Source organism: Microtus oregoni, unplaced genomic scaffold (assembly GCF_018167655.1).
Source record: "Microtus oregoni isolate MIOR12 unplaced genomic scaffold, Mior012 000007F_ref0000211, whole genome shotgun sequence".
In the NCBI taxonomy this organism is placed as follows: Eukaryota; Metazoa; Chordata; class Mammalia; order Rodentia; family Cricetidae; genus Microtus; species Microtus oregoni.
The window spans coordinates 27,028,142-27,053,028 of NW_024543066.1; the positions used below are offsets into that span (position 1 = coordinate 27,028,142).

The following is a 24,887-nucleotide window of genomic DNA, read 5'->3' on the forward strand; positions in this document are numbered from 1 at the left end:
AATAGAAGAGGCCATTATGTTTGTAATACCTATCTTGCAAATACATAGTTTCTGTGTGGTTATTTCGAGTCTGGGCATCCGGGAACAAATAAGCGGCCTCCCTACAACACTGTCTCATTTTAAAACACTTAGCTTGCTTTGTAAAACAAAAATATTTAACTCATCTTTAAGTATAATAACTGTTTTAAAGCCTTTGCTGTGAATTGATACAGACACTTGATGTGGTATATCTTAATAGTCATTTCCCATTCTAGTACTATAAATAGTCTACTGTTCATAAAGTTTTAAAATATAGAGAACTGTGTATTAATAATGCTGTAATGCAGAACACTGAAGGCAGATGTATGTTTAGGGGTCAGTTTCTCTCTTCTAGGAGGCTCTGATCCTCAGTGTCTCTCAACAGGAAGTGTTGTCCTAGTGTTAGCTTGATTGAATATTGGAAAAGCTAATTTGTTTTATATTTTAGGTGAGTACAAGTTTTTCTTCTAGGTCATTGATTATCTACTTATAGATACTTTCTGGGAACAAAAGTAGCTTCTTGTGATTACTTTTAAAGCTGCTGTGTGGGGAGTAGAGAGTACTTGCTCTTAGAGGGCTTGTTGTGCCATGTTTTACTCTTGTCTTTTGGGGGGCTCACCACCCAGCTCCTAAATAAATCACACACGGAGGCTTATTTTTAGTTATGAATACCCGTCATTGGCTTATTTCTTGCCAGGTTTTCGTAATTTAAATTGTCCCAACTACCTTTTGCCTCTGAACTATTTCCTTTTCTTTCTAATTATATCTTTCACTCTTGGCTGGGTGGTTGGCCCCTGATGTCCTCTCCTTGCTCCATCTTGTTCCTCTTCTTCCTCATTTCACCTTCTATTTATACTCTCTGCTTGCCAGGCCCACCTTTCCTTGCTCCTGCCTTGCTGCTGGCTGTTCAGTGCATTATTTTACCATTAGGTGTTTTAAACAAAGAATCACAGCTTCACAGAGTTAAACAACTGCAGCATCAACAAAAGCAACACATCTTTACATCATTAAGCAAATGTTCCACAGCATAAACAAAAGTAACACACCTTAAAATTATATTCTCCAACAAGGACCTGAGTTCAATTCCAGCACCCATGTCAGGCAGTAGCTCATAACTGCCTGTAACTTCAGCTCCAGGGCATCTGAAGCTACATTGCCTCTGAGGACACTACATTTGCATGAACAAACACACAGACACACAATCATACACAGAATTAAAAATAAAACACATCTTTTAAAAAGTGCTATATAAGGGATTCTATAAAATTGATATTACAGTATGATTTCAATGTATACAGACGTCATATATTATCCCCCTAAATTTTGCTTAATACTTGACATAGACTTTTAAAAGTTTATACACACATTTATGTGTTTGTGCATGGTGATTAGGTCACCTGGCTTGTTCTGTTCTTTATTTCCTCCAAGTTGGAAGTGAGAATTAAAAGCTTGATTAGAGTTAAGGATAAACATATTTAAAAGACTTCTTCATGTGTTAGGCTTTGTAGTTAATATATAATGATTGTGGAACTCTTTATGTTAAGTTTGATTACCAGGTTAAGGTAATAAGAGATAAATCTCTTCTTAGGACTTAAGATGACATGCCATCATAAAACCATAACTTTGCCAACATGAAATACTCTGTTTCTCATTAGGTTTTTTCCTTTAGTGCGTTTTATTCTTTGGCAGTGCTTATTGGCGTCAGTTGTAACCATTGGTTATTTTAATTTATTGGCTGGCATTCTTTAGTGAAATTAAAATTTTACTCATCACCTACAAGGTAGTATGCAATTCCTGTTGAGACTGCTGAAAGGGACAAAACTAGCATTTAATTAGCAGTTTGAGAGTTTATATCTGACACCATGGGGAGGGTGCTACTATTATCCCTTTTGTCACAAGGACTCTGGATCAAAAATACTGTTAGAATGTCCTTTTTTATACTCCTGTCTTTAATCTTTTCCTTTGTAGTTTTAAAGAGGATTTAGTTTCTAGACATGCGTTCTAAAAAATACTAATTGTCTTTGTTTTTTTTTTTTATTGAGAGAGAGAGTGGCTTTTTTTCTTGTGTCTGTGACTTCTAATTTGTGTTTCTAAACTTTTAGCATCCTAACTCTGAATTCTGCAAAGGACTATCCAACACTTCTGTAATTTATTTAGTAGAATTCTTTTATTTCTATTGATTAAGCTGACTAACTTTAGCTGAACATGAAGGTTGTAAGTTCTTGACGTAGATAATTGGAATCTGTGATGTTTTGTGCCCATTAGTCCTTAAGATTGAATAGTGCATATCTGCAATTGTTTAGACATTGATACTCTGTCAGAAGGCTTAAGCACAAATTAATATCCTCATGAAGTTTATGTTTTATTTAGTTGTATGTGTACAACCACCAAAGTTCCTTTTTGGGGTGTGGTGGTAGCTTTTACTTTCTAGGGGAAGAATACATTTCCTTTAGAAGTTTGAAGAAGCCTTTCTTGTTTGTCTCTGTTTTCTTTCATTTATGTTAAAGTGTATGTTAGTCCACTTTTTGTCACTATAGCAAATGTCTTAGGTAACCAAATAGCACAGGGAAGTTTATTTGGGCTAACAGTTTTGTAGGTTTCAGTCCAGTCAGTTGACACCTTTACTTTCAGATGTGGGAAGCAGCATGCCGTCCTTAGAATGTGTGCTGTAGCAAAAGAGCTTAGTTCACATTTCAGGGGGAGTGGACTGAGGAAGGGACCTTCATCCCCAAACACCTTTCAAGAACACCCTCAAATTTACCTGAAGACCTTCCACCAGGCTCCACCTCTTCAATTTCTCCAGCCTCCCCTTAGAGCCTCCTGGAGACCAAGCATCTGACACATGGACAGTAGGGAACCAACTACGATCCAAGCTACAGCAGTTACAGAAGAGTCTAATTGGGAACTGACTCATTGAAATGAGACATTCAATGAATAAAAACAGTTTATGTTTCAATAAGAGGCTGAGTCTTTAAATTTAAAAGCTTATTCCTATTTTATGGCAGCTTGATTCTTATTAAAGAACATCCTAAGCATTAGCAGTATACTGCATGGTTGGAAAGTCTATGTAAGGAATTAAGGTTTACTTTGACTTATAAGTAGTTGATTCTGTACTACTTGCTCACTTTTAAAATGCTGTATATCTGTCAAGTGTTGTGCTGTTTAAAGTGCTGGAGGGTGCAGCGCTACTTGGTGCAAGTTCTGCCCTCATGTAGCTTCTAAGTATAATTGTAAGATAATAGAGTTTTTCCTGCCTTGCTTGCTTGCTTCCTTCCTCCCCCAGCCCTCTCTCCCTCTCTCCTTCCCTCCGTTCCTCTCTTTCTTTTTCATTCACTCATATGTTACATCATGACTGCAGTTCCTTCAGAAAGGAGCAGGCCTCGTAGCCAAACAGCATAACAAGCTATAATAAGATCAGACATTCCCCATAATATCATGTTTGGATGAGGCAACCCAATAGGAAGAAAACAGTAAGTGGAAGAATCAGAAACAGCTCTAGCTTCCATTGTTCGGAATCCTATAAGGACTCCAAATTACTCAGCAATAACAGACATACACGTAGAGGACCTAGGTCAGAACCCAATGGGCTCCCTGATCTTTGCAAGTCCCTATGGTTCCCAGTCAGTTAGTTGATCTGTGGACCATGTTTATATGGTGCTCTCTCACCCCTTTGGTTCCTCCGATCCCTCCTCTTCCTTCTCTGTAGGACTCCCCACACTCTGCCTAATATTTGACTGTGGGACTCTGTGTCTGCTCCCATCAGTTGTGGATGAAGTTTCTCTGGTCTCTGATAATTCTGCTAGGCTCCAATCCCAGGACACTGCAGGCAGGACAAACTAAGTCAAAAGTTTTTGTGGCTGGTTTGGTGTCCCAATCCCTCCACTTGATGCCTTACCTTAGATGGCTGGTTCGGCTCTGTGTCCTCCATTACAAGGAGTCTTTGCTAGGGTTACTTTTGTAGATTTCATGGAGTTTCCATTGTACTGGGTTTCAACTTCATCCCTGAAATGCCTACCCCCATTCCAGTTGTTTCTCCCTCTCTACTTGATCTCTCCTGTTCCCAACCCTACTTGCCCCCTAGTCTACCTGCAAAAGTCTAGTTTTTTTCTTACATAGTGAAAGACAGATTATTTGAGTGTGTTCTATTAAAAAGAATGTTTGGAGGCTGTGGAAGTGTGTCATTTGGTAGTGTGCCCTGCAAGCATGAAAACCTGACTGACTCAGTATTTTTGATCCTGTTATTTTTCTGTCTCTATGGTAAAGCACCATGACCTAAGCAATTTACAGAAGGAAGAGTTTATTGAGTTCCAGGGCAATAAGGATAGATCATGTTAGGGTAGTGGCAAGCATAGCAGAGGCACAGAATTTACATAAAAAGCTGGGTTGGGCTGGTGAGGAAGCTCAGAGCTTAAAGATGCTTGATACCAATGCTGATTGCTTGTGTTTGATCCCTGAAAGCCACATTATTAAGAAGAGAGAATAGGTCACTGCAAATTGTCTTTAGATCTCCATATGTGGGCCAGGCAATACACATGGTCATCACCTCTAGTACACAAACAGGTAGGTAGGTAGGTAGGTAGGTAGGTAGGTAGGTAAATGATAGATGGATGATAAGTAGATTGATAGATGGATGGATGATAGATCAATAGATGATAGGTAGTTAGGTAGGTAGATTGATAGATAGGGCAAACTTTTAAAAAAGCTGGCTGTAATGATGTGCACCAATAACCCAAGTTCTGAGAAGACAGAGAAAAAAGGATCCCCAGGGCTTGCAGTCCTGCCATTGTAGAGAAACTGGTTGTTTTGGCTATCTCCATCTTCAATGAGAAACACTGGCTCCATAATAATGTAAAAAAGCATAAGGAAGATAAAACTGCTGACCTTTTTTTCTGGCCTCTGGGCACAGGTGTGCATACACAACAAATAGTAGCAGTATTCAGGGAGACATGTAGTGGCCAGCTTTTTGAAGATCATGGCCAAGTAAAGTACATTGTAACAAAAGCATATGAAAAGAGGTGGTTGGTTAACTCATTCATTTAAGGTAATTTGCTGTAAATTAATAATTTTGTCATGCCTAGAGTTGTTATAATTTTATAATAATTTACAACTTTTTACTTGTGAGTTAGCATTATAACAGGGAGGCTGTTCAAATGAATTAGGACATTGATCTCCACATGATCTGTCTTAGCAGAAAAGAAAAGCCTGAGCCTGGCGATGGTGGCGCATGCCTTTAATCCCAGCACTCGGGAGGCAGAGGCAGGCAGATCTCTGTGAGTTCGAGACCAGCCTGGTCTACAGAGCTAGTTCCAGGATAGGCTCCAAAGCCACAGAGAAACCCTGTCTCGAAAAACCAAAAACAAAACAAAACAAAACAAAAAAAAAAAGCCTGAATAATAAAAATAAAATGAAGGAGCTTTTAAGTATTCCCAAATCCCTCTCTAAAAGACTGCCAATTAAGAGTGTTTATCCCATCATTAGGCATCCTAGAATTGACCCGTGAATACATGTGTCTCTTGCATGCATGTTTTTAGAAACATGGGGGAGGTACCAACTGAAATGAAAAATTTCAATGTGTATTTTTATATATTTCTCAGTTTCATAATGTTTAGTAAGCTAAAAAATGCCCTTTGGTTCATTGTTAGCTTTTCTTGTGATGTTTTACATTTAGATATTCATTTCATGAAATTTGTTTTAAGATGGTATTTTGAAATTAGATTTTTCCATATTTTCCATAAATATGATTTGCAGTTATATGATATAGAATATACCTGTCTTTTCTTTTCCCTTTCTCTACTTGGAAGAATTGAATTGTTGGGCCTTTACTATTGAATTTCATTGTCAATACATGTTATTTTGAATTTATTTTTGTTTCAACATCTATATTTCACTTTTCTGTCCCTTTTATCAAAATATTTCTCCTTTGAGTCTAGATCACTATTACCACTCCTTAAGGTCACACTAATAGCTATCATTTATCTTTTCTTTCATCTGTCAATGACATTTAATTTAATTGACCTGCTTTTCTGGAATATTTTTTTACTTGTTGTCTGGTTCATATGTCTCACTCAGATCTTATTATTTTTCCAGATTATTTGTTTGTTTTTATGCTTCACATTTTAAACAAGTTCTTCTATTTATACTTACCTTGTGGTATGTCACTTGATTCCCTAATTTAAAAAAATTAAAAACCTTTGTGATTCAGCTGTCAAGTATGCTTGTTTATGTGTGTAGGGGCCCAAGATCACCCTCATTGTTATCCTTCAGGAGCCATTAATCTTGTTTTTGAGACAGGAGTCTCTCTCAGTGAGATATGTATGAACATGCCAATTTGGCTTTATCAAATGGTACATAACATACATTAAATTAACTCCTTCATAGTAAATTAGATTTTTCTTACTATTATGTTCCTAAATATAAATAGGGATATAAGTAATGCTGATAAATATACTTACCTTTGTATCCCCATTCAGTTTCATCATCACATTTAACTCTAGCTCAAAGACTTGCTGAGTCAAATTAGCATTAGTATAGTAAGTAGGTAAGGAGACAAATGTAGCAAGGGAGGTACTGTTAATGGCTTTTCAAAAGGATTATAAGCAACCTGTCTCAAAAAACTGCAGATTAAGGCCAGTGAGAAATGGCAAATAGGGGTTCTTGCTGCCAAGCCCAAAGACCTCAGTTTAAAATCCCAGGCACTTAAATTGTGGGTTGAGAGAATGAATTGCTGTAAGTTGTCTTCTGACCCACACACTTTTATGCTATGGTATTTACATACGCATTCACAATATGTAAAACTCATTAATTAGCCTTTGGATTTGAGTTACTAAATCTCCCCAACCATTATTAGCCTTTTTCTATTCTTATGGACAGTTTTACTTTTCCAGATTGTTCCCCTCCCTTTTTTTTTCCCTCTTGATTGCAATATAAGGCATGTGCTTACTGTAGACATTTGCTGACAGAAAGTATAGACTATCAACTATTCCTTATCCACCTTAACTGTTAGAGATAATTGATACTAGCAATCTGTGTTACATTCTGTAATGCATGCTTTGTATTAAGATAATTGGATTAGATTAAAGGTAAAGCCTTACCTTTTATAGAGAAGAATTAATACTACCATTGTTATATTTTCATCTGTATCTTGTCAGTCTTTTTTCCCTGTCTAAACGTGTATGGTTATGCATTTCGTCTATAAGACTTCTTGAACAAAGATTAGATGTTTTCTGGCCAACATTTTCTTCTCAATTCATTCTTTTCCTCTTTTTTCTTTTGTGGTTTTTGGGGAAAGGGTTGAAGCAGTTTTGTGAATCTATTCATTGCTGAATTGCTCTTCAAAAGGATTGTGTTTTTTGAAAGTATATTTATTAAGAATTTTGTTCTCTTTAAATTTTAGGATAGACCACTATCTTGTTGAGCTCTTTTAAATGAAGTTCTTCTACTTGGATACAAAGATGAGGACTAGATAACCTCTTGAGGTTCCTTCTAACCCCTAGGATGAAGATAATAACTAACATTTGTATAGTACTCTAAAGTTTACAGAGTGAGTTTTCATACATCATCCCACTTGATCCTCACAACAACCCTGTGAGGTAGGTAGGACAGGTACTGTTACTCTCCTTTCAGAGATAGAGGAAACTAGTAGACAGGTTAAATGCCGTAGTCACATTTCATGTGCATATTTTGCCAGGAATTTACATCCAAACCATTTAATGAAAATAGAAACATTCTTTGTACAAGATTTCAGCAAGTGTGGTTTTAAGATTATTTATACACATTGACTTGTTAAGGTGGCATTTGTTCTGTACAGAAATAAACTTAGTAACAATGTGAATACTGTTAATATTTTCTTTAGTGACCCCAGACCTTTTCCATCCTCTCCTGAGTAAATGACTTTGTCTTACTGGTTAGGGGAAAGTAATTTAATTGTTGAACTACAAATACCCACTGCTTTCCTCTCCATTGGAAAGGGAGTACAGCTTTCATTTTCTTTTTCTGTCTACTCTTCCTTCCTTAATACTTAACCATCCATAAGTTACCTGTATCATTCTCACTTATGCAGCATAACGTCTCAAGATAGAACACTTTTTTACTACCTAAGTAGAATTGAGATAATTGAGTATTCCAGGTATAGTTGCCTATGAGAGTCTCAAAGGGCAAGCAGATGATAATAGAGCAGTAGTTGAGCTCAAATTGGAAAAGGTTATTGCTAATTCTCTGAGTATTACCTCACAGGTAGACACTTGTCAAATGGAATTGATGTGGGTGCTTGCTAGTAACAGTATCACATAGATTATCAATAGACTTAGATTTTTATGACTATTCAGTATCAGATTAAAATACTTTGATTTTCCCCATTGTACTGATTTTAAATTTATAACACACCCAATATTTTTAAAATTAATTTTTGTTTTTGTCTCTTTCTAGTTGTTGGTCTTGACGATATTATGGATGAAGGAGTTGTTAAAGAAAGTGGTAATGATACCATTGATGAAGAAGAATTGATTTTACCTAACAGGAATTTGAGGGACAGAGTAGAAGACAATTCAGTGAGATCACCAAGAAAATCACCTCGTTTAATGGCACAAGGTAATCCTCCCCAAGAGGTTAAGCTAGAAAGTCAGATGCATAAAACATGTGTTAGGTTACACACTTGCTAAACAGATTATTTATTTATCCATCCACCTACCTGTCTACCTACCAACCAGCTGATCAATATGGTCTCTTAACAGCCCAGGCTGATTTCGGACACCCTGTGAAGGAAGCTAAGGCTTGCTCTGAACTTCCTATCTTGTTAACTCCATTTTCCAAGACTAAAATTATAGAAGTATTCTAGTCATGTTTGGCTTGAAAGATTGTTTTTCAAAATGTATTTTGTGGTGTGTTTTTAAATTATTGTTTTTGAGATTTTAATAGTATTTCTCCCTTCCCATTTCTCTATCCAAACTCCCATATAGCCCTCCTTGATCTCTTTCAAATTCATGGCATCTTTTTCATTGATTGATATATATGTGTGTGTTCCTAAATATACAAATACCTCATGCTCAGTCTGTATAGTATTTCAGGGCTGACCATTTGGTATTGGATAAGCAGTTGTTGAGCTCTTACCTGGGGAAGACTATTTCTCTCATTTTCAGCATTTTCACTTGTTCATAGTTGTTTGTTGAGGTTGAGGCCTCTTGCACTTGCCCCTGTGTATATTAGCATGTCTGTTGTTGCTGCCCTTGTTCAGCTCATCTTTAGTCAGTCATATTCATGAGATTTTATGGTTGTAGCTTCTGATATTACTAGGATTGCAATCTTAGAACAAACTCCCAGATCTTTGGACTCTTAGAGTTTTTCCTCCCCCTCTTCTGCAATGATTCCTGAGCCTTAAGTGACATAGTTCTTTTGTAAGTGTAACCATCGGGACTGGGCTCCACGACTGTGTTTTGTTTGGTTGTAGTGTTCTGTAGTAGTCCTCATCTGTTACAAAGAGAAGGTTACTTGAGGTGTGAGTGCCACACTTATCTGTGGATATGAAGTCACATACTTAGAACGTAATTAGGGATGATGCTGTTTTTTTGTAAAGTGGTGGTTGTAGGTTCTACTGCAAGATCCTTGGCTTCACTAACTAGCCCTGAGTTTTTAGTACCAGACATAATTACCTTCTTGTTAACTGAGTCTTAAGTCCAATTAGAGAGCTGTTTTTTACTACCAAGTTGTGTGTGCCAGTACTGCATCCTTAAGGTTATGTGCTATGCTGGTTGTTGATGTGGCTCATAGCTGTCATAACCGGGTAGTACTATTGGTTCCTTGTTCCCTCCTTCAGAAGCTTGCACAGCACCATCTGCTATCATGAAAGCTGTTCCTCAGGGAGGAGGCGTTCAGGCCAGTTCTAGCTCAGGGGCCTCTGGACCCTGTGTCTCAAGTGCATGGTACACCTTCAGCAATAGGGACCTACCTTCCTCTGGGTGGTAACCCAAAGTAGTAACAGTAGGCTATAATGTTCTGGGAGTCTCCCGGATAACCCTAACAACTCAAAAAAGGGATTTTCAGATCTTGTGTTAGGGGTTTTGTTAGATTGTCTTTGGTTCTGGGAGGGAAACTTTTATTTAAACTATGTATGTATACTTAAAAAATATTTTTTCACAATTTCACAAATGCACATATATATGTTACACATTAGTCAGTCACCTCTCCCCCACTATCATCATCATCTTAGTCCTTTCTGCTGCTGGAAATACTTCTTGTCTTCTTGCCTAGTCTTTTTTCCTACTTTAATGTCTCTATTTTTGTATCCACAGCATTTAATTCGGGTTGCTTTCATGGGCATGGGTGGGGAATAATTTATGTTAGCAAGGACAAATTACCAAAGGAAGTGATTTGAAAGTGATTCCATTCACTTATTAAGATATTTTTCTCTGTTTTGTTTGTGTTTCGATATGTGTGTTGCATTGCTATATGTGGGAATCTTGTAGAATCTCTTTCCTACTATATTTTAAAAAATTTCATAACATGAAATCTTGGTGTTTGGTATGTTTTGTTTATTAAAGTTACCTAACACTGATTAGTTTCAGAGTCTGGAAACTGTTGTTCAGTCCTGGGGGTTTTTCTAAATATCCTTTACTCATTTTCATTTGTCAACTCTTGCATTCTGGAATGTATATCTGATAAAAGATGCTGACCTTTTATTTTCTTTCCTTACATTTTCCTATCTTATCTTTTTTACTTAATCTTTTGAAATTGTTTTATTTTCCTCTGACTTTTCTGTCCTCATGTTTAATATGTCTTTGTTTTGTTTGGGGAATGGCTTTGATGGTAGGGATGCATTCTTCTTTTTTTTAGTGTATATTAATAACTTTTGTCTTTAAGTGCTCATACCTTTTGTCTTTAGGAACATAATCAAAATGTTTTAAAGTGTCTCATTTCCTTTAATAGTTTGTTTTCTCCATTTTGCTTTAAAAGATAAAAGGAGTTTTAGTCTTTTTCATTTAGAAACCTTCCTTCCCTCATTTTGTAAATATGTTTTATTTAGGAATTGCAAGTCAAAGAGCTAAGCAAACTTCAAATATACAGAGATTTTGTACATCACAGGGCTCGACACTGGCTTCTGCCAGCAAGATTCACAGCATTACGTGGAGTTTTTTGGGGTTAGTGAGTAGGACTGCTAGCTGAAAGGACCGAAGTCATTTTGTCGCTGTACTTGTTTCAGAAGTAGAGCAAGTGCCTGCTATCACAGCGACACAGTGAGGGAAAGTGGTAGGGGTCACTAAGTCAGAAGTCAGTGTTTCAAAGAGGTGTGGAAGGAGATTGGGAATGCTAGAACAGAGGAGCAATACTTGTACAATCCCATATTTCTAACGATGTTTGACTCTTGACTCTTGCTCCTGCTTCAGTGAACAAACACTGGGAGCTTGTAAGTGTGTGGGCTGTATTTATGTATTATGTTCTTTGAGAAACCTCTCAACAGAATTCAGGTTATTTCTCTAGTATATTGGCATATTTTGGTACCCTGTGAAGACAGCTGATGGGAATATCTCAAAACTTTCAGTATATGTAAATTCTCTTTGTCTCACAACTATCATCAGTGTCTCGTATTTATACTCCTTAACTGTGACATGACTAGTCTAGAAAAACCCTTTCTTACTCTAGGGGATAAGCCATCAGTTTTGGGCACGATGTTGGTGAATTTGCTAAACTTGCCAGTTTATTAGTGTTTGTTTCAAGGATACTCCTCCTCCTCCTCTTCTTCTTCTTCTTCTTCTTCTTCTTCTTCTTCTTCTTTCTCCTCCTCCTCCTCCTCCTCCTCCTCCTCCTCCTCCTCCTCCTCCTCCTTCTTCTTCTTCATTTATTTTACAGTCTGGCCACAGTTTCCCTTCTTTCCTCTCCTTCCCTCTCTTTACCTCCCCTCTACTACCCCCCCCCCCCATCCACTCTTCTATTCAGGAAGAGGCAGGCCTCCCATGGGTATCAACAAAGCATGGTCTATCAAGTTGTGGTAAGACTATATGCACTTCCCTTGTACTGAGGCTGGGCAAGGCAACCTAGTATGAGGAGTAGGTTCTCCAAAGCTAGCCAAAGCATTAGGGATAGCCCAGCTCCCGTTGTTAGGAGTTCCATAAGAAGACCAAGCTGCACAATTGTCACATATATGTAAAGGGCCTACGTCAGTCCCATGCAGGCTCCTTGTTTGTTGGTTAAGTCTTTGAGTTCCTATGAGCCCAGGTTAAGGGATATTATGTCTTAATTGTCTCTTGTTTGAATTATAAAATTTGTCATTGTTTCCTCTTGTTGTTCATTTTCTGTAGATTCATATCTTTTCAAAAAGATTCTTTATTGTAGCTAAGGAAATAAAGGTTGTTATTATAATTTCTTTGAGATACATGTGTGTTTGTGTGTATAATATAATAATAGAAAGTCAAAAAAGGCAGTTTAGAGAAGCAAAAGTAGCTTTATCCTTCACTTAATAGATAAGTTTGCTTTTAGAAAATAATATTTCATTCGGATACCTTCTGAGTCAACTGCTGCTCTTCTTTTTTTTGCAACCACTTCAAAGCCAAAAGGTTTTTTTTTTTTTAACTTACTGTTTTTCAATGGTTCCATTTCATGGATGTATAGCGTTCAGAACTTAAATGTCTTCTGATACAGAAATAAAATTTAGGGAGTTATTTTAAAAATAACTGAGCATATAATGAACAGTTCATAATACATTAATTAGTGTTTTAATTCTGATTTTATCTTTTTGTGTTGTATGTGCTTATTTGTGGGTGTATGTATTCACCAGTTGTGTGAATATGAAGGCCAGTTGTCTTTCTCCATCGTCTTCTACCTTCTGTTTTGAGTCAGAATCTCTCAGTGAACTTGAAACTCCTTGATTGAACTAGGTTGGTTGGTCAGTGAGTCCAAGGGGTCTAGTCTCAACAGCCTGTCTTACCTCCAGCACTGGAATTACAGACTTCCTTGCTCATCTTATATAAAAGAGGTTGAGAATCTAAACTCAAGTCCTTATGCATGCATAACAAGTACTTTTTTGACTGAGCTATCTCCACAGCCCATAATTTTTAAGTTGTAGAGTGTGTCCCGAATGTCCAGATAATGTGAGGCCTGGAGAGAATAGAAAGGGTCCCAAAGACTGGATGACTGTGTATAGTTTATTTTTCAATGGGACACTGAAGAGTGAGACTGCTGTTGTGTTACACCAGGGCCTGCAGTATCACCTGGGATTGCTGCGGGTGGAAGGACATTTTTTAGTAGTTTCATCCTCTGACAATAAGTGACAAGTTGGGGGAAAAATTCAAAGCAGTAGCATAGTAGGATTTTATTTTGAATGGGGAACTTTAAAAGAAATTGATGTGTTCATGTGAATTTGATTTAGAGGAACAAGATAAGTATAGTTTCATGCTTCTATTTTGAATTTTAATTTACAAATTGCTTTTTTGTTTAGTGAATTTTTAAAGTTTTGTTTTTTGTGTTTTTTTTTTCCCCCAGTTCTTTTTACTGTGTGTTTTTCCTTTCTCTATAAGATTTGTATCAGACTCAGAGGAAAGGGGGAAAATCAAATTTAATAGATTCCACTAGGAGCACTGTTAAGGAAGTTTTTTTACTTTTTTAAAAAATATTTTCCTTATTATACATTTTTCTCAGATTAAGTTACTGATTCATTTAGCAGCAGTCAGTATATGGTACACTGGTATAAACTTTAATTTCTTCTTTAGGAATAGTGTAGGGACTGGAGATGTTTGTAGGTAACTTTGTTTTAGAGTGCTTACCTACCTAGCATGCAGAAACCTGGGTTTTAGTTGTGCTAACAGCCTATTAAGTCTCAGCTTGTAAAAGTGAAGGCAAGAGGATCTACTTCAAGGATCATCTTGGAGTTTAAGGCTAGCCTTAGGCTATAGGAGACTAGTCTCACTTAAAAAATAGCTTTAAAGTAAAAGGAAAATATATTGAAATGGAAATTGGAAGTCTTTAGCAGTTATTTCTTGAAACAACAGATACTGTTTAGGACACCTGGTTCCATTTGCATTTAAGGCTTTATTGGTATTTGGGCTTATAATGGCAACTGGACATAACTTGGTTTTATATAATTAGAAATATTTGCTATTTAGGAATATGAGGTAATCTGTCTTTAAGCAGTTATTAGTGGTAATAGATTCTCATTTTGGTTACTTTGATTTCCATCTTTTACTTTGTATAGAAAAGATAATTTCAAATTAGATGTCTGAAGTTTGCATTTCTATTTCTTCTGCCAGAATTCAAGAGATTCTGATGAATGTAGTTAATATTAAATTATATATATTAATGTATATGTGATCATCATGAGTAGCTATCAGTAAATTTTTGCTATTTTGATAAGGTAAGTTTCATAGTTCAGAATGAAGAAACAATATATTCTAATCTCTACTGAAATAAAAGCACACAGCAAATAGCTAAGTTTTTATTTTATTTTTATTTTATTTTTTTCTCTTATGATAGAACAAGTAAGAAGTTTGCGACAAAGCACTATTGCCAAGCGTTCAAATACAGCGCCTCTAAGCACAAAAAAGCCATCTGGGAAGACTGTATCTACCCCTAAAGTAGGGGTGAGACCGTCAGAGAGAAGTCACAGTAAAGAAGAACTTCACACATCTCTGAAATCTGAATATCCCAAGGAGAATAGAAGGAGTAGCCGGCATGCTGAGCCAGTCAATGTGGTGCCAGAAGTCTCAGCATCTTCTGTTGATTCTTCAGTGTCGCCTTGTGTTGAAATGAAGGATGAAGCTGAATTGGATCCCAAGCGTACGTGTGATAACCAGGGGGAAGTAAATGTGCCATCTCATGAGTTAAATTGTCCACTTCTTTCAGAGACTTGTGATAGTATAGAAGAAAAGAAAAATGAAGTTCTGATAGAATGTAAACCTAAGAGTGGTCGTAGCCCATTGTTTAAGTTTTCAAATAAGGAAGATGAACAGAATGATCTTGTTTCAGGTGAAATGGATGACACTATTGAAGATAGGGGCACAATGGGAAAACTTGAACAAGAATTAGAGGAGATAAAGCTACCCTGTGAAGATGACCAGATAACGGAGGAACCTGTATCTTCTGATGTGTCTAGTGACTCTGTCTGTACAGATAAAAATAAGACAGAAAAGAATGAACTGGCTGAATGTAATTTGGAATTGAAGAATACCGTAGGTATTGTTGATAAAGCTGAAGACTGTCTTCCAAGAAGTCAAATGGAAACATCGGGATATTGTGAGGACATAGGATCTAGTGATGTTCAATTGCAGAGTACAGAGTTTAATAAATCAAATTTGGAGGAGGTTGATACTTGTGCATTTGAACCAGAAACTAGTACTTTGGAAAACACTGTTTGTGATGTTCCTGACCAAAATTCAAAGCAGTTGAATATTACTCAAAGTGTTAAAATAGATTCTCATGAAACAACAGATCTTCAGGATGATATAAGCGGTTTAGAACCCAAAAATGTAAAATCTAAGCACTTAAAATCTACAACTCATTCTAAACAAAGTATGACCACAGAGACTCCAAGAAAAACTGCTGCAGTGAAGCATGAAGTAGTTCATAGCAAAACTAAATCTAATGTCAAGAGTGTGAAGCGAAATGCTGACGAACCAGAGCCCCAGCATGATTTTCAGAGGCCGGCCAAAGTGAGGAAAGGACAACTTGATAAGGAGTCGAAGAGTCTGAGTTGTAATTCTGGGGTTAAATCTATGAAAAGCCAGTCTCATTCTGTATTGAAAAAAACCTCACAGGAACAAAATGTAATGCAGGTTTCCAAACCTTTAACTCATTCTCTTAGTGATAAGCTTCATGGTCACTCTGGCTGCTCTAAGGAGCCTCATCACCCTGCACAAACTGGACACTTGCTGCATTCCAGCCAGAAACAGAGCCATAGGCCTCAACCACAGGCACCAGGGAAAGTCACTAGCCATGTGAAGGATGAGCATGAGCATCCAGGCAGTGAGCATCTTAAGGAGGAGGATAAACTGAAACTTAAAAAACCAGAGAAAAATCTACAGCCTCGCCAAAGGAGAAGCAGTCGAAGTTTTTCTCTGGATGAGCCTCCTTTGTTCATTCCAGACAACATAGCTACTGTAAAAAAAGAAGGGTCAGATCAAAACTCCTCAGTTGAAAGCAAATATATGTGGACTCCCAGCAAGCAATGTGGGTTTTGTAAAAAACCACATGGCAACAGGTGTGTGTGCGTGTGTATATGTGTATGGGTGTGTACACTGAGAAGCTTGTAGGATGAGGATTGAGATCGGTTGAGAACTTTCTAATATGAAAAGAAATTTGATATACAAGACTTCTAAAAGCCCCATACCAATCCTGGATAAATGATAGGAACCTGGAGCCACTGAATTTACAATCAGATCATCATAGGATATTTTTTAAAAGCTTAGTCTGACCAATAGCTGATGTGCATGTACATGTTTTATCATTGTAACCAGTTACGATTTAATGTCATTGCATCTGATAAAATTCAAAACCCTTATGCTAATCAGAATTGTCATACTGCCTCAGGACTGGAGGTTATCTGTCACATTATTTGACTGCAGAAGAACTAGTAATAAAGTGTGAAGGTCATAATGGAATTGCTAGTTTTCTTTGAAGCTGTTGTTTTTTTGAATGATGCACTTTAAACCCAACCACTACCATTTCAAACCAACAGATTTGAGCTGGGAACTAAAGTCAGTAGCAAAAAGGCAACCGTTAGATCACCTAGATGAATTCTGTATCTGTTATGGAATAGACTGAAAATGTTTTTGGAAAGTTTTAGTAGTTTAAAGAATTTGTGAGTTGTAATCTTTGAAAATTTTAGAGTTGACTTTACCACTACTATTATCATAGGGTTGTTTTGGACTCCATTTCTAGTAGCGAATGACAATGCCCCATCCTCAGTGTTTCTTTATTTACTTTCTTTGAGAAAGTACAAAGAAGGAATGAAGTTTCTACTATAGTTGCTACTCTAGATGGTGCTGAGCAAGTGTTCACGTTGCTGTTGGGACTTCTGTCAACAATTATACATTAAAGAGAAAATAAAACGTGGACAAGTAAAATGACAGTTACCTTTCTACTCTTGTCAGTTCACATAAGAAAGACACTGAGTTTAGAGAGAGGCAGTCAGTAATTGATGTTGTGTACATAATTTCAATTGGAGAGGAAAGGGGAAGTTTTAGGGTTGTTAAACCAGATTTTATGCCAGAGAGTTAGTTGCTTTAATTTTTTTTTTGTTCGTTTTGAGACAGAGCCTGTAGCAGAGCCTGTTTTGAAGCTCAGTATGTAACATGTGCTGTCCTTGATCTTGGGGTGGTCCTCTTGACTCAGCTTTTATGTACTAAAATTGTTCATATCCTATTTTAATGTCAGGAAGTACTTTTTTAAAAGTAAAAGTATTTTCTTGTTTTTCTAGTGTTTGAATATAATGCTACCTTTATCCCAGTTACATACTTCTAATGGCTTTTATGTTCATGATACATTTACATCTTCTAAAGGAAACTTACTCTTCAGATCTCAGAGACTTAAGGATTAAATTGTGCTTTTTCTTGTCCTTTTAATAAAAGCCAGCCCTTTGTCTTAGTATGTTCCAAAATTCATGGCACTGATATGTTTACGAGTCATGGGTTAGAAAACTTAGCAACAACTTTGGCATAAGAGTTAGAACCCAAGTGCAGTATGCTACAGTTGCTTTTTAATAGATAAATTTTGTCTAATGGCCTAGTCTTCAGGAATCTACCGAAGCTCTTTAGTTTAGTGGTGGCTGTCACTTCATAGCATCAGCAGTTAATTTTGTGAAGGTAAGGTTACATATTCTGCTTATACTTTTTTTTAGCGTAATTTTTGAACCTGCCTTATAAAATATGGACTTTATTTGCTTTAGTCTGGAATACAGTTTAGAATGTTAGCTGTGGGGACTGGGATGTTGACCCTCTGTAATTGATCTTGATGATGTACATTGGAAACAGTTTCTAAATTAGTTCTTCAGACACCTTCAGTAATTTTTTTCAGTCTGTGAATAAAGAAACCTAAGTAATTGGTTGGTTTTTTTTCTTACATATTAGCTTCACCACTATACTGTTACATTGTCCTTTCATTCATTGAATACAGAAAACATGCTTTTCAGTTTGTTATTTTCCACATTTAATGTAAATGTAAAACTATAGATTTACTAGGAAAGTACGTAGAGTGTCTGATTTTATGTATTAGTCACACTTGAGACAGTAGAGTTAATCAGTATTTTACACAAATTGCAACTTGGGTTAGCTTCTTAAACATATGTCCAGTTGAATATTATGGTTTGTATGAACAATTCTTCATGGCATAATATCCTAACTTTCTTATGTGCTAGAGACAGTAGTTCTTTTAATATAGTGCATTTTTTCTTAAATTTATTTTCCTGATGCAGAAATGTATCAAAATTATTCATTTTACTTTTAAAATAAGACCTTTGTTTATTTTTACTTAAATATGAATTTAGAACCTTTTAATTAGAAGGCATTTTGAATGGAAATTTTCTTAGTCTCTTCCTATTATCTATCTTGGGTTTTTCTTTCCTCCTTTGTTAGGAAGATGTTTTGTAACTTTAATTTGTAATGCATTTTCTTGACCCTAATTGTATATTGGACAAAATTTCAAAAACAAGGAGCAAAAGTCTACTTAACAACATTAATTCATAGTGTTATAGTCAGAAAAGAACACTTAGTTCTGAGGACATAATTCATTAGAATAAGTAATTTTGGTTTTCTTATTTTAAGTTTTGTAGACTATTTTTCTTCGCAGACTAGGTTTACTATTAAGGAGTTTTAATGTTTATGTGAAATAGAATCTTCAGTTTAGAAGAGTGAGTTTATACGTAGTGACAATATGTTCTGGGCTGTCACTTCTATTACCTATAGAACTGTAGACCTAGTAGAACTAATAGAACCTGTAACACCTTCAGTGTTAATTTGTGACCCCACCACTTTTTATTTGTTGTTGTGACTGCAGATATTCTTGGAGTTAACTCTATAGTTTACTTTAACAACTGAAGTTTTCTGAGAATTTTTTTTCTGGCTCATACCAAAAAGAATTAAAATTAGAAATAGTTGCTTTCTATTATTTTTCAGTAACTAATTTTTGTCTTCTGTCTGTATGTGAACATATAGTAAGAAAAGACATTGAGTATTGCTGCATTTTTCCACTTACTAATTCATACTGATTTACCTGAGTTAACTGATTTAGAAGCTCTACATGGAATTTATTTTTACACAGAAACTTACTATTTTCCGTAAAGAAACCTCCTGTTATTCAGAAATTCAAGGATAGGACAAGAAATAGAATAATAGTTGTTTATTGCCCCAGTGCTACAGATTCTGGGCTCTGCTTCCTAACTCTGCCCCCTTGTCCTTGTGTCTTTAAAGCAGCATGATAGCCAGAAAGAAGGAAAGGTCCCTCCTCTATCCATCTCTAACGCTCTTTTCTCCCATTTCCTGTTTATGTCCTGTCTTTACAGAAAGTTCATGGTATTTAGAAGTTTTGACTTTAGAAATTGGTGTTAACAGTTGTAATTGACTATATTAGATTTCTCCCACCCTCCACAACCCCAGATGGTATCTGGGAGTTTTTTTTTTTTTTTACCATTTTTTTGTTTGTTTTTGTAGAATTTTTTTTATTTTAATGCATTGTTTTTAAAAGCAAACCTAAGATCACATCTTTAGATGACATGAGATTTGTTTCAAAATATGTCAACATTTGAGTGTAGGCATTTCCAAAGTAAACGTGAAATCAGTTATGATGAAATAATTAGATAAATTTTATGATCATAGGTCAGTGAGATGGCCTGGTTATGTGTCACTTTACAGTGTTGTGTAATCTGACATTTAAGATGAAACCATTGCAGACTTGCCTTGAAGTCAATGCAGCTGTGGTTGTAGAAGAGAAGTGACCACCAGTTTTCTTTCAGAATCTCAAAGCTGTTTATATTAGACAGTTGGTTTCAGGAAATAGCAATGTGTGTACTTCGTATGGAGTAAGGAAAGAACATTAAGGTATTAAAAATTAAAGAATTCTTCAAAATCCCTACCCTGTGGAAGAGCTACATCATTTGAAACATCACAAAATCATCAAAAATCTCAAACAGAAACTTACAAATGTTACCTTGTTTAAATGCTCTCTCATCTTGTGAAGAAAGGTATTTTTTAGTTTTTTTAATTTTTTATTGAAAAAAATTTCCTCCTCTCAGCCTCCCATTTCCCCCTCCTCCAACTCTTCTCCCTCTCCCTCTCCAGTCCGAAGAGCAGTCAGGGTTCCCTGTGGAAAGTCCAAGGTCCTCCCTCCTCCATCTAGGTCTAGGAAGGTGAGCATCCAAACTGGCTAGGCTCCCACAAAGCCAGAACATTTGTATCCTTATTTTTCAAACCAAGAGCATCATAGGGAAAGTGAAGGCTGACAGCACTGGCAGCAGACATAAGCATTGAGGATGAGTGGCCAGTTGTACTAGTCTTCTTAAGACTTAGCAGCAGTTGGGCAGACAGAAATGCACACAGGATAAACAATGAAAAGCTACTGTAGACGAATGGATGGGTTTGGTACCACTTTTAAAACACCTCCCAAATGTCCTGATTTTGTTATTTCCAACATGAAAATAGGAACTTGGGTGTTTTTAGAGTTGGGTCACTTCACCTAGGCTAATTTTCAGCATTCCATCTGTTAGACCACACATACTTTAAAAGGAGTAGGGCGTGTTTGGTGGTGCCACAAAGTGCTAACATGATAAAAGGCTATCCCTTAGTCTTTCACATACCATGAATTGCCAGAGTGAAAGAGGAAAAGGGGATGAAATCTGAATATCCAAGTGTGCTGATAATATCGCTGCTTATGTGGTCATGTCTGATTTTCCACTTTGTTCCTAAGTAGTTGCAAATATTCTTTAGGTGAATGACCAGGCAGCAGTGGTGGCACACACCTTTAATCCCAGAACTCGGAGGCAGAGGCAGGTGGATCTCTGTGAGTTTGAGGCCAGCCTGGTCTACAGAGCGAATGTCAAGATAGGCTCCAAAGCTGCACAGACAAACCCTGTCTCAAAAAACCAAAAAATAAATTAATAAAATTAAATATCACATCTTTAGGTGAATGACAATTTTTTTTAATTAAAACTTCACACTGGACTTGACTACTGATTCATGAGTAGTCAAGGTAGAATGCAATAAAGGAAAAAAATTTCCACATTTGAAATAAAACCTAAATGTGAATGCATCTATGTTAAGAGTATTGTTTTTGGGAAATGAGGTGATAACCTCAAACACATGGGCATTGACTAAGATTCATTCCCAAAAGTAAACAGATTTCTTCAGTTGAATCAGTTTGATACTTTGGACCAGAATGAAGAATGATTCAGGTTACATACTGGCTAGTAAGAATGAAAGAGACTTCTATGGTTTTTTACTTTTTAAACATTTTTTTAGTCAAATCCCCCAGTTTTCTGTATGATATCAGCTCTAGGGTGGATTGAGAAGATCTCACACCTCGCCCTGCTCACTGTTTCTGTTTTTGCTTGGTTTTATGGTGTTTTTGTACTACGGGAGATTAGTTTTCACCCGAAACCGACTTGTGTCCTCATTTCTATCATCCCTTAGTGTCTTCTATCCGTTCTAGAGAGGAAACTCTCCTGATTTAAAAGTTATATTTTCATGAGATGTTCCTTCAGAACTTGCTTCATGTTGAATTATTGCATACATGGAAAGTAGGAGCAGTAGCTAAATACTGTTTTCACTTGAATATTGATTTTAATAAATTACTTTTCTGCTCCCCTCAGGTTTATGGTTGGCTGTGGGAGATGCGATGACTGGTTTCATGGTGACTGTGTCGGGTTAAGTCTTTCCCAAGCACAACAAATGGGAGAGGAAGACAAAGAATATGTTTGTGTAAGATGTTGTGCTGAAGAAGACAAAAAGACTGACATATTAGACACAGATATTTTGGAAGATCAAACTACATTTGAAGCCCACAGTGAAGAGAAAACCATGGAGTGTGAAAAGCTCGGGTCATCGAAGCACATGGTAGCCAATGATAAAAGCAAATACATGAATGATAATGTAAAGCACAAGGTCAAAATTTTAAAACGGGTAAGCTTTCCAAAAAGTACATTTATTATTTCAGAAACTTTATATGGACCTAAATGAGTTTCAAAAACTTCTCTTTCGCTCTTATTACAATGTACATCCTTATTTTTTCATAAGACTGAGTTTTGCGGGGGGGGGGGCAATTTTGCTGAAAAATAGGGACTTTGGCATTTTCAGCTTTTTTGTGCTAAGCTGTAGTTTTATATTTGATTTTTTGTTTTACAGTGTTTATGTGACTGTGTGACTAAGTACAAATTGTGTTTACAGAGTTTTTGAAACAACTTTTCAATCTAAATACTGATTTTATTTTTTTAGGTGAACCATTTTGTGTTTTCTTTAAGAATTAAAAAAAATGTAATCTTTGATCTCATTTGCTTGGAAGTCACTCCTCCCACTTCTGCTGTTAAGCTGTAGACTTCTAAAGGTTTATTTTCCCTGATCTTTTTTATCCTTTATTTATTTATGTATCTATTTATGTATTTATTTTGAGGCGGGAAGGGGGGTTCTCTGTAACAGCTCTGGCTGTCCAGGAACAAGCTCTGTACATCAGGCCGGTCTTGAACTCACACATAGCCACATGTCTCTGCCTTCTGGGTGCTGGAATTAAAGGCATGCACCACCATCACCCAGCCCTATCTGACATTTTAAACCGCCTTCTAAAAGTATTTTTTAAACAAATTCTAAAATATGTATTTAAAAGAAGAAAAATACAAAAGGTATATTTGTTCTATCCAATTTTTCTTTCATTACCAGTGATTTTTCTTATTCCTAATTTATAGTAGAATCCTGATGAGGAAAAAAAATGTAGTGGCAATAAGTGTATATGAATAAGCAAGTGTCGTCTAAAAGACAAAGAAAACACTTATTTTTAGAAGCTGAAGGAAGCACTGGAAGCCTTTGGTCTAGCCATTCGGATCTGTTAGTAAGCCACACATTGCTTGGGGAGAAGCTGCAGCTTCTGTTTTCAAAGGATGGTGAGGGAGCCCAGCTTTGTTAGAAAGGTCTGCAGTTGAGCTGGCATCGAACTCTGCAGTTCCTGAGCACAGCCAGCTTTCTGCTGTGCAGGGAAGATATTTCACCAGAGCCTGGGCGTCTCGTGATGGCCTCCATAGTTTACTGACTCAGCTCTGTCACACACTCCTTTTTTTTGTCTAAGCTTGTTTGATTTCCATTTTGTCAAATCTTTTTGACATTTAGCATTTCTGTCTGACAGGATGTTTGGAGAGTTAGATTTTCTTGGTTAACATAAAGTTAATTGACAATATGGCTGAGTGCTATATTAGTGTTTTATAGTATGTTCTCTGAAAACTTCTATATGTTATTGTTTTTTTTATAAAGATTTATTTATTTATTATGTATACGATATTCTCAGTACTCTGCCTGCAGGCCAGAAGAGGGCACCAGATCTCATTACAGATGGTTATAAACCACCATGTGGTTGCTGGGAATTGAACTCAGGACCTTTGGAAGAGCAGGCGGTGCTCTTAACCACTGAGCCATCTCTCCAGCCCCCATGTTATTGTTATTTAACAACTGTTGGTTTTTGTGTACAGTTTCTTGTCTATCTGGAAATATATCTTACTATATTGTCTTTTTGTCTTTCTTACTTGAAAAGACGTTATAGAACATTAACATTGTTAATGTTTTCAGAAATTCTAGAAGTTGGCCTGAATTTATAGATGTGTGCTGCATTCTGCCCGTCTTTGCGCCGATTTCTTTTTGATGGTGAACTCTATTTTTTGTCCACCCTTTTTGTTTTATTTTAAATTTTTTTAATCTCTATGTAGTCCTGGCTGTCCTAGAACTTGTAAATCAGGCTGGCCTCAAACTCACAGATCTGCCTGCCTCTGTTCCCAAGTACTGTTATTAAAGACATGTTCTGCCACACCTGGTTGATGGTGAACTCTTGAATCTTCGGATCAGTCTGGTAATTTACAGTGTCTGCTTTTCACATCACCAGATTTCTATGTTGAACTATTTGTTGTATTTTTGTTGTGTGCTAGGAATGTTATTACCAGACCCGTGACAGTAAAACATGTTACTTGGGCTAGGGAGATGGCTCAGCAATTAAGAGCACTGGCTGTCTTGGTAGAGGAGCCAGGTATAATTCCTAGTGTCCACATGGTGGCTCAGTGTCTGCAGCTCCAGAGCTGTGGGCTCTGACATCTCGTCAAGCCTCCACAGGCATGGTGCATGCATGTGGTGCACTTACATACACGGCAAAGCATAAGTAAAAATTTTGAGGATTCCTACATTAAAGAAAACATCATGTTTCCACATTTGGTATTTTATTTATCTGTACATGGTTATTCTCCCTGTTTTTCAAGATTAGTGTAATGTAATTAATTTATCTGAGAAGCCTTTTTTCACTAGTAATTATTTGTAGGTTTCAATTTAGGAACCAAGTAGCAAGGACACTGATGGTACCCAGGGAGTAAAAATGGCTTACTGACATAGTGTGAACTGATTCTTTAGAAGTACTGACAAATGCAGATGCTCAGTGTCTGCATTCTCCACAGTCACTGCCTTCATTTTACAGCCAACTGAGGACCTTACCACCTGATCTGTTTTGTCCTCCTTTATAGGATGTTATGTGTTTTGTGCAAAGTAGGTGCTTAACAAATAGATTTTGAATGAAAGAATGACTTTTTGTTTTTTTGGTTTTTCGAGACACGGTTTCTCTATGTAACAGTTCTGATTGTCCTGGAACTTTGTAGACCAGGCTGGCCTTGAACTCACTGAGATGTGCCTGCCTTTGCCTCTCAAGTGCTGGGATTAAAGGCGTGC

General features: G+C 36.6%; 1 protein-coding gene across 7 annotated transcripts in view; it reads left to right on the top strand.

Moving 5' to 3' along the window:
• Nucleotides 1-24,887, top strand: part of Phf3 (PHD finger protein 3) — a 72,909-nt gene that overhangs the window by 22,630 nt on the left and 25,392 nt on the right. For 2 of the 7 annotated variants that reach the window (XM_041655322.1, XM_041655323.1), the window contains 3 exons: nucleotides 8,443-8,604; nucleotides 14,473-16,195; nucleotides 21,794-22,103. In XM_041655322.1, the coding sequence (XP_041511256.1) occupies nucleotides 8,443-8,604; nucleotides 14,473-16,195; nucleotides 21,794-22,103 (2,195 nt within the window). Of the gene's footprint in view, nucleotides 1-6,156; nucleotides 6,169-7,564; nucleotides 7,608-8,442; nucleotides 8,605-14,472; nucleotides 16,196-21,793; nucleotides 22,104-24,887 lie in introns of those variants that run through there. The other 5 variants (XM_041655325.1, XM_041655324.1, XM_041655326.1 and 2 more) reach the window with 5 other exon arrangements.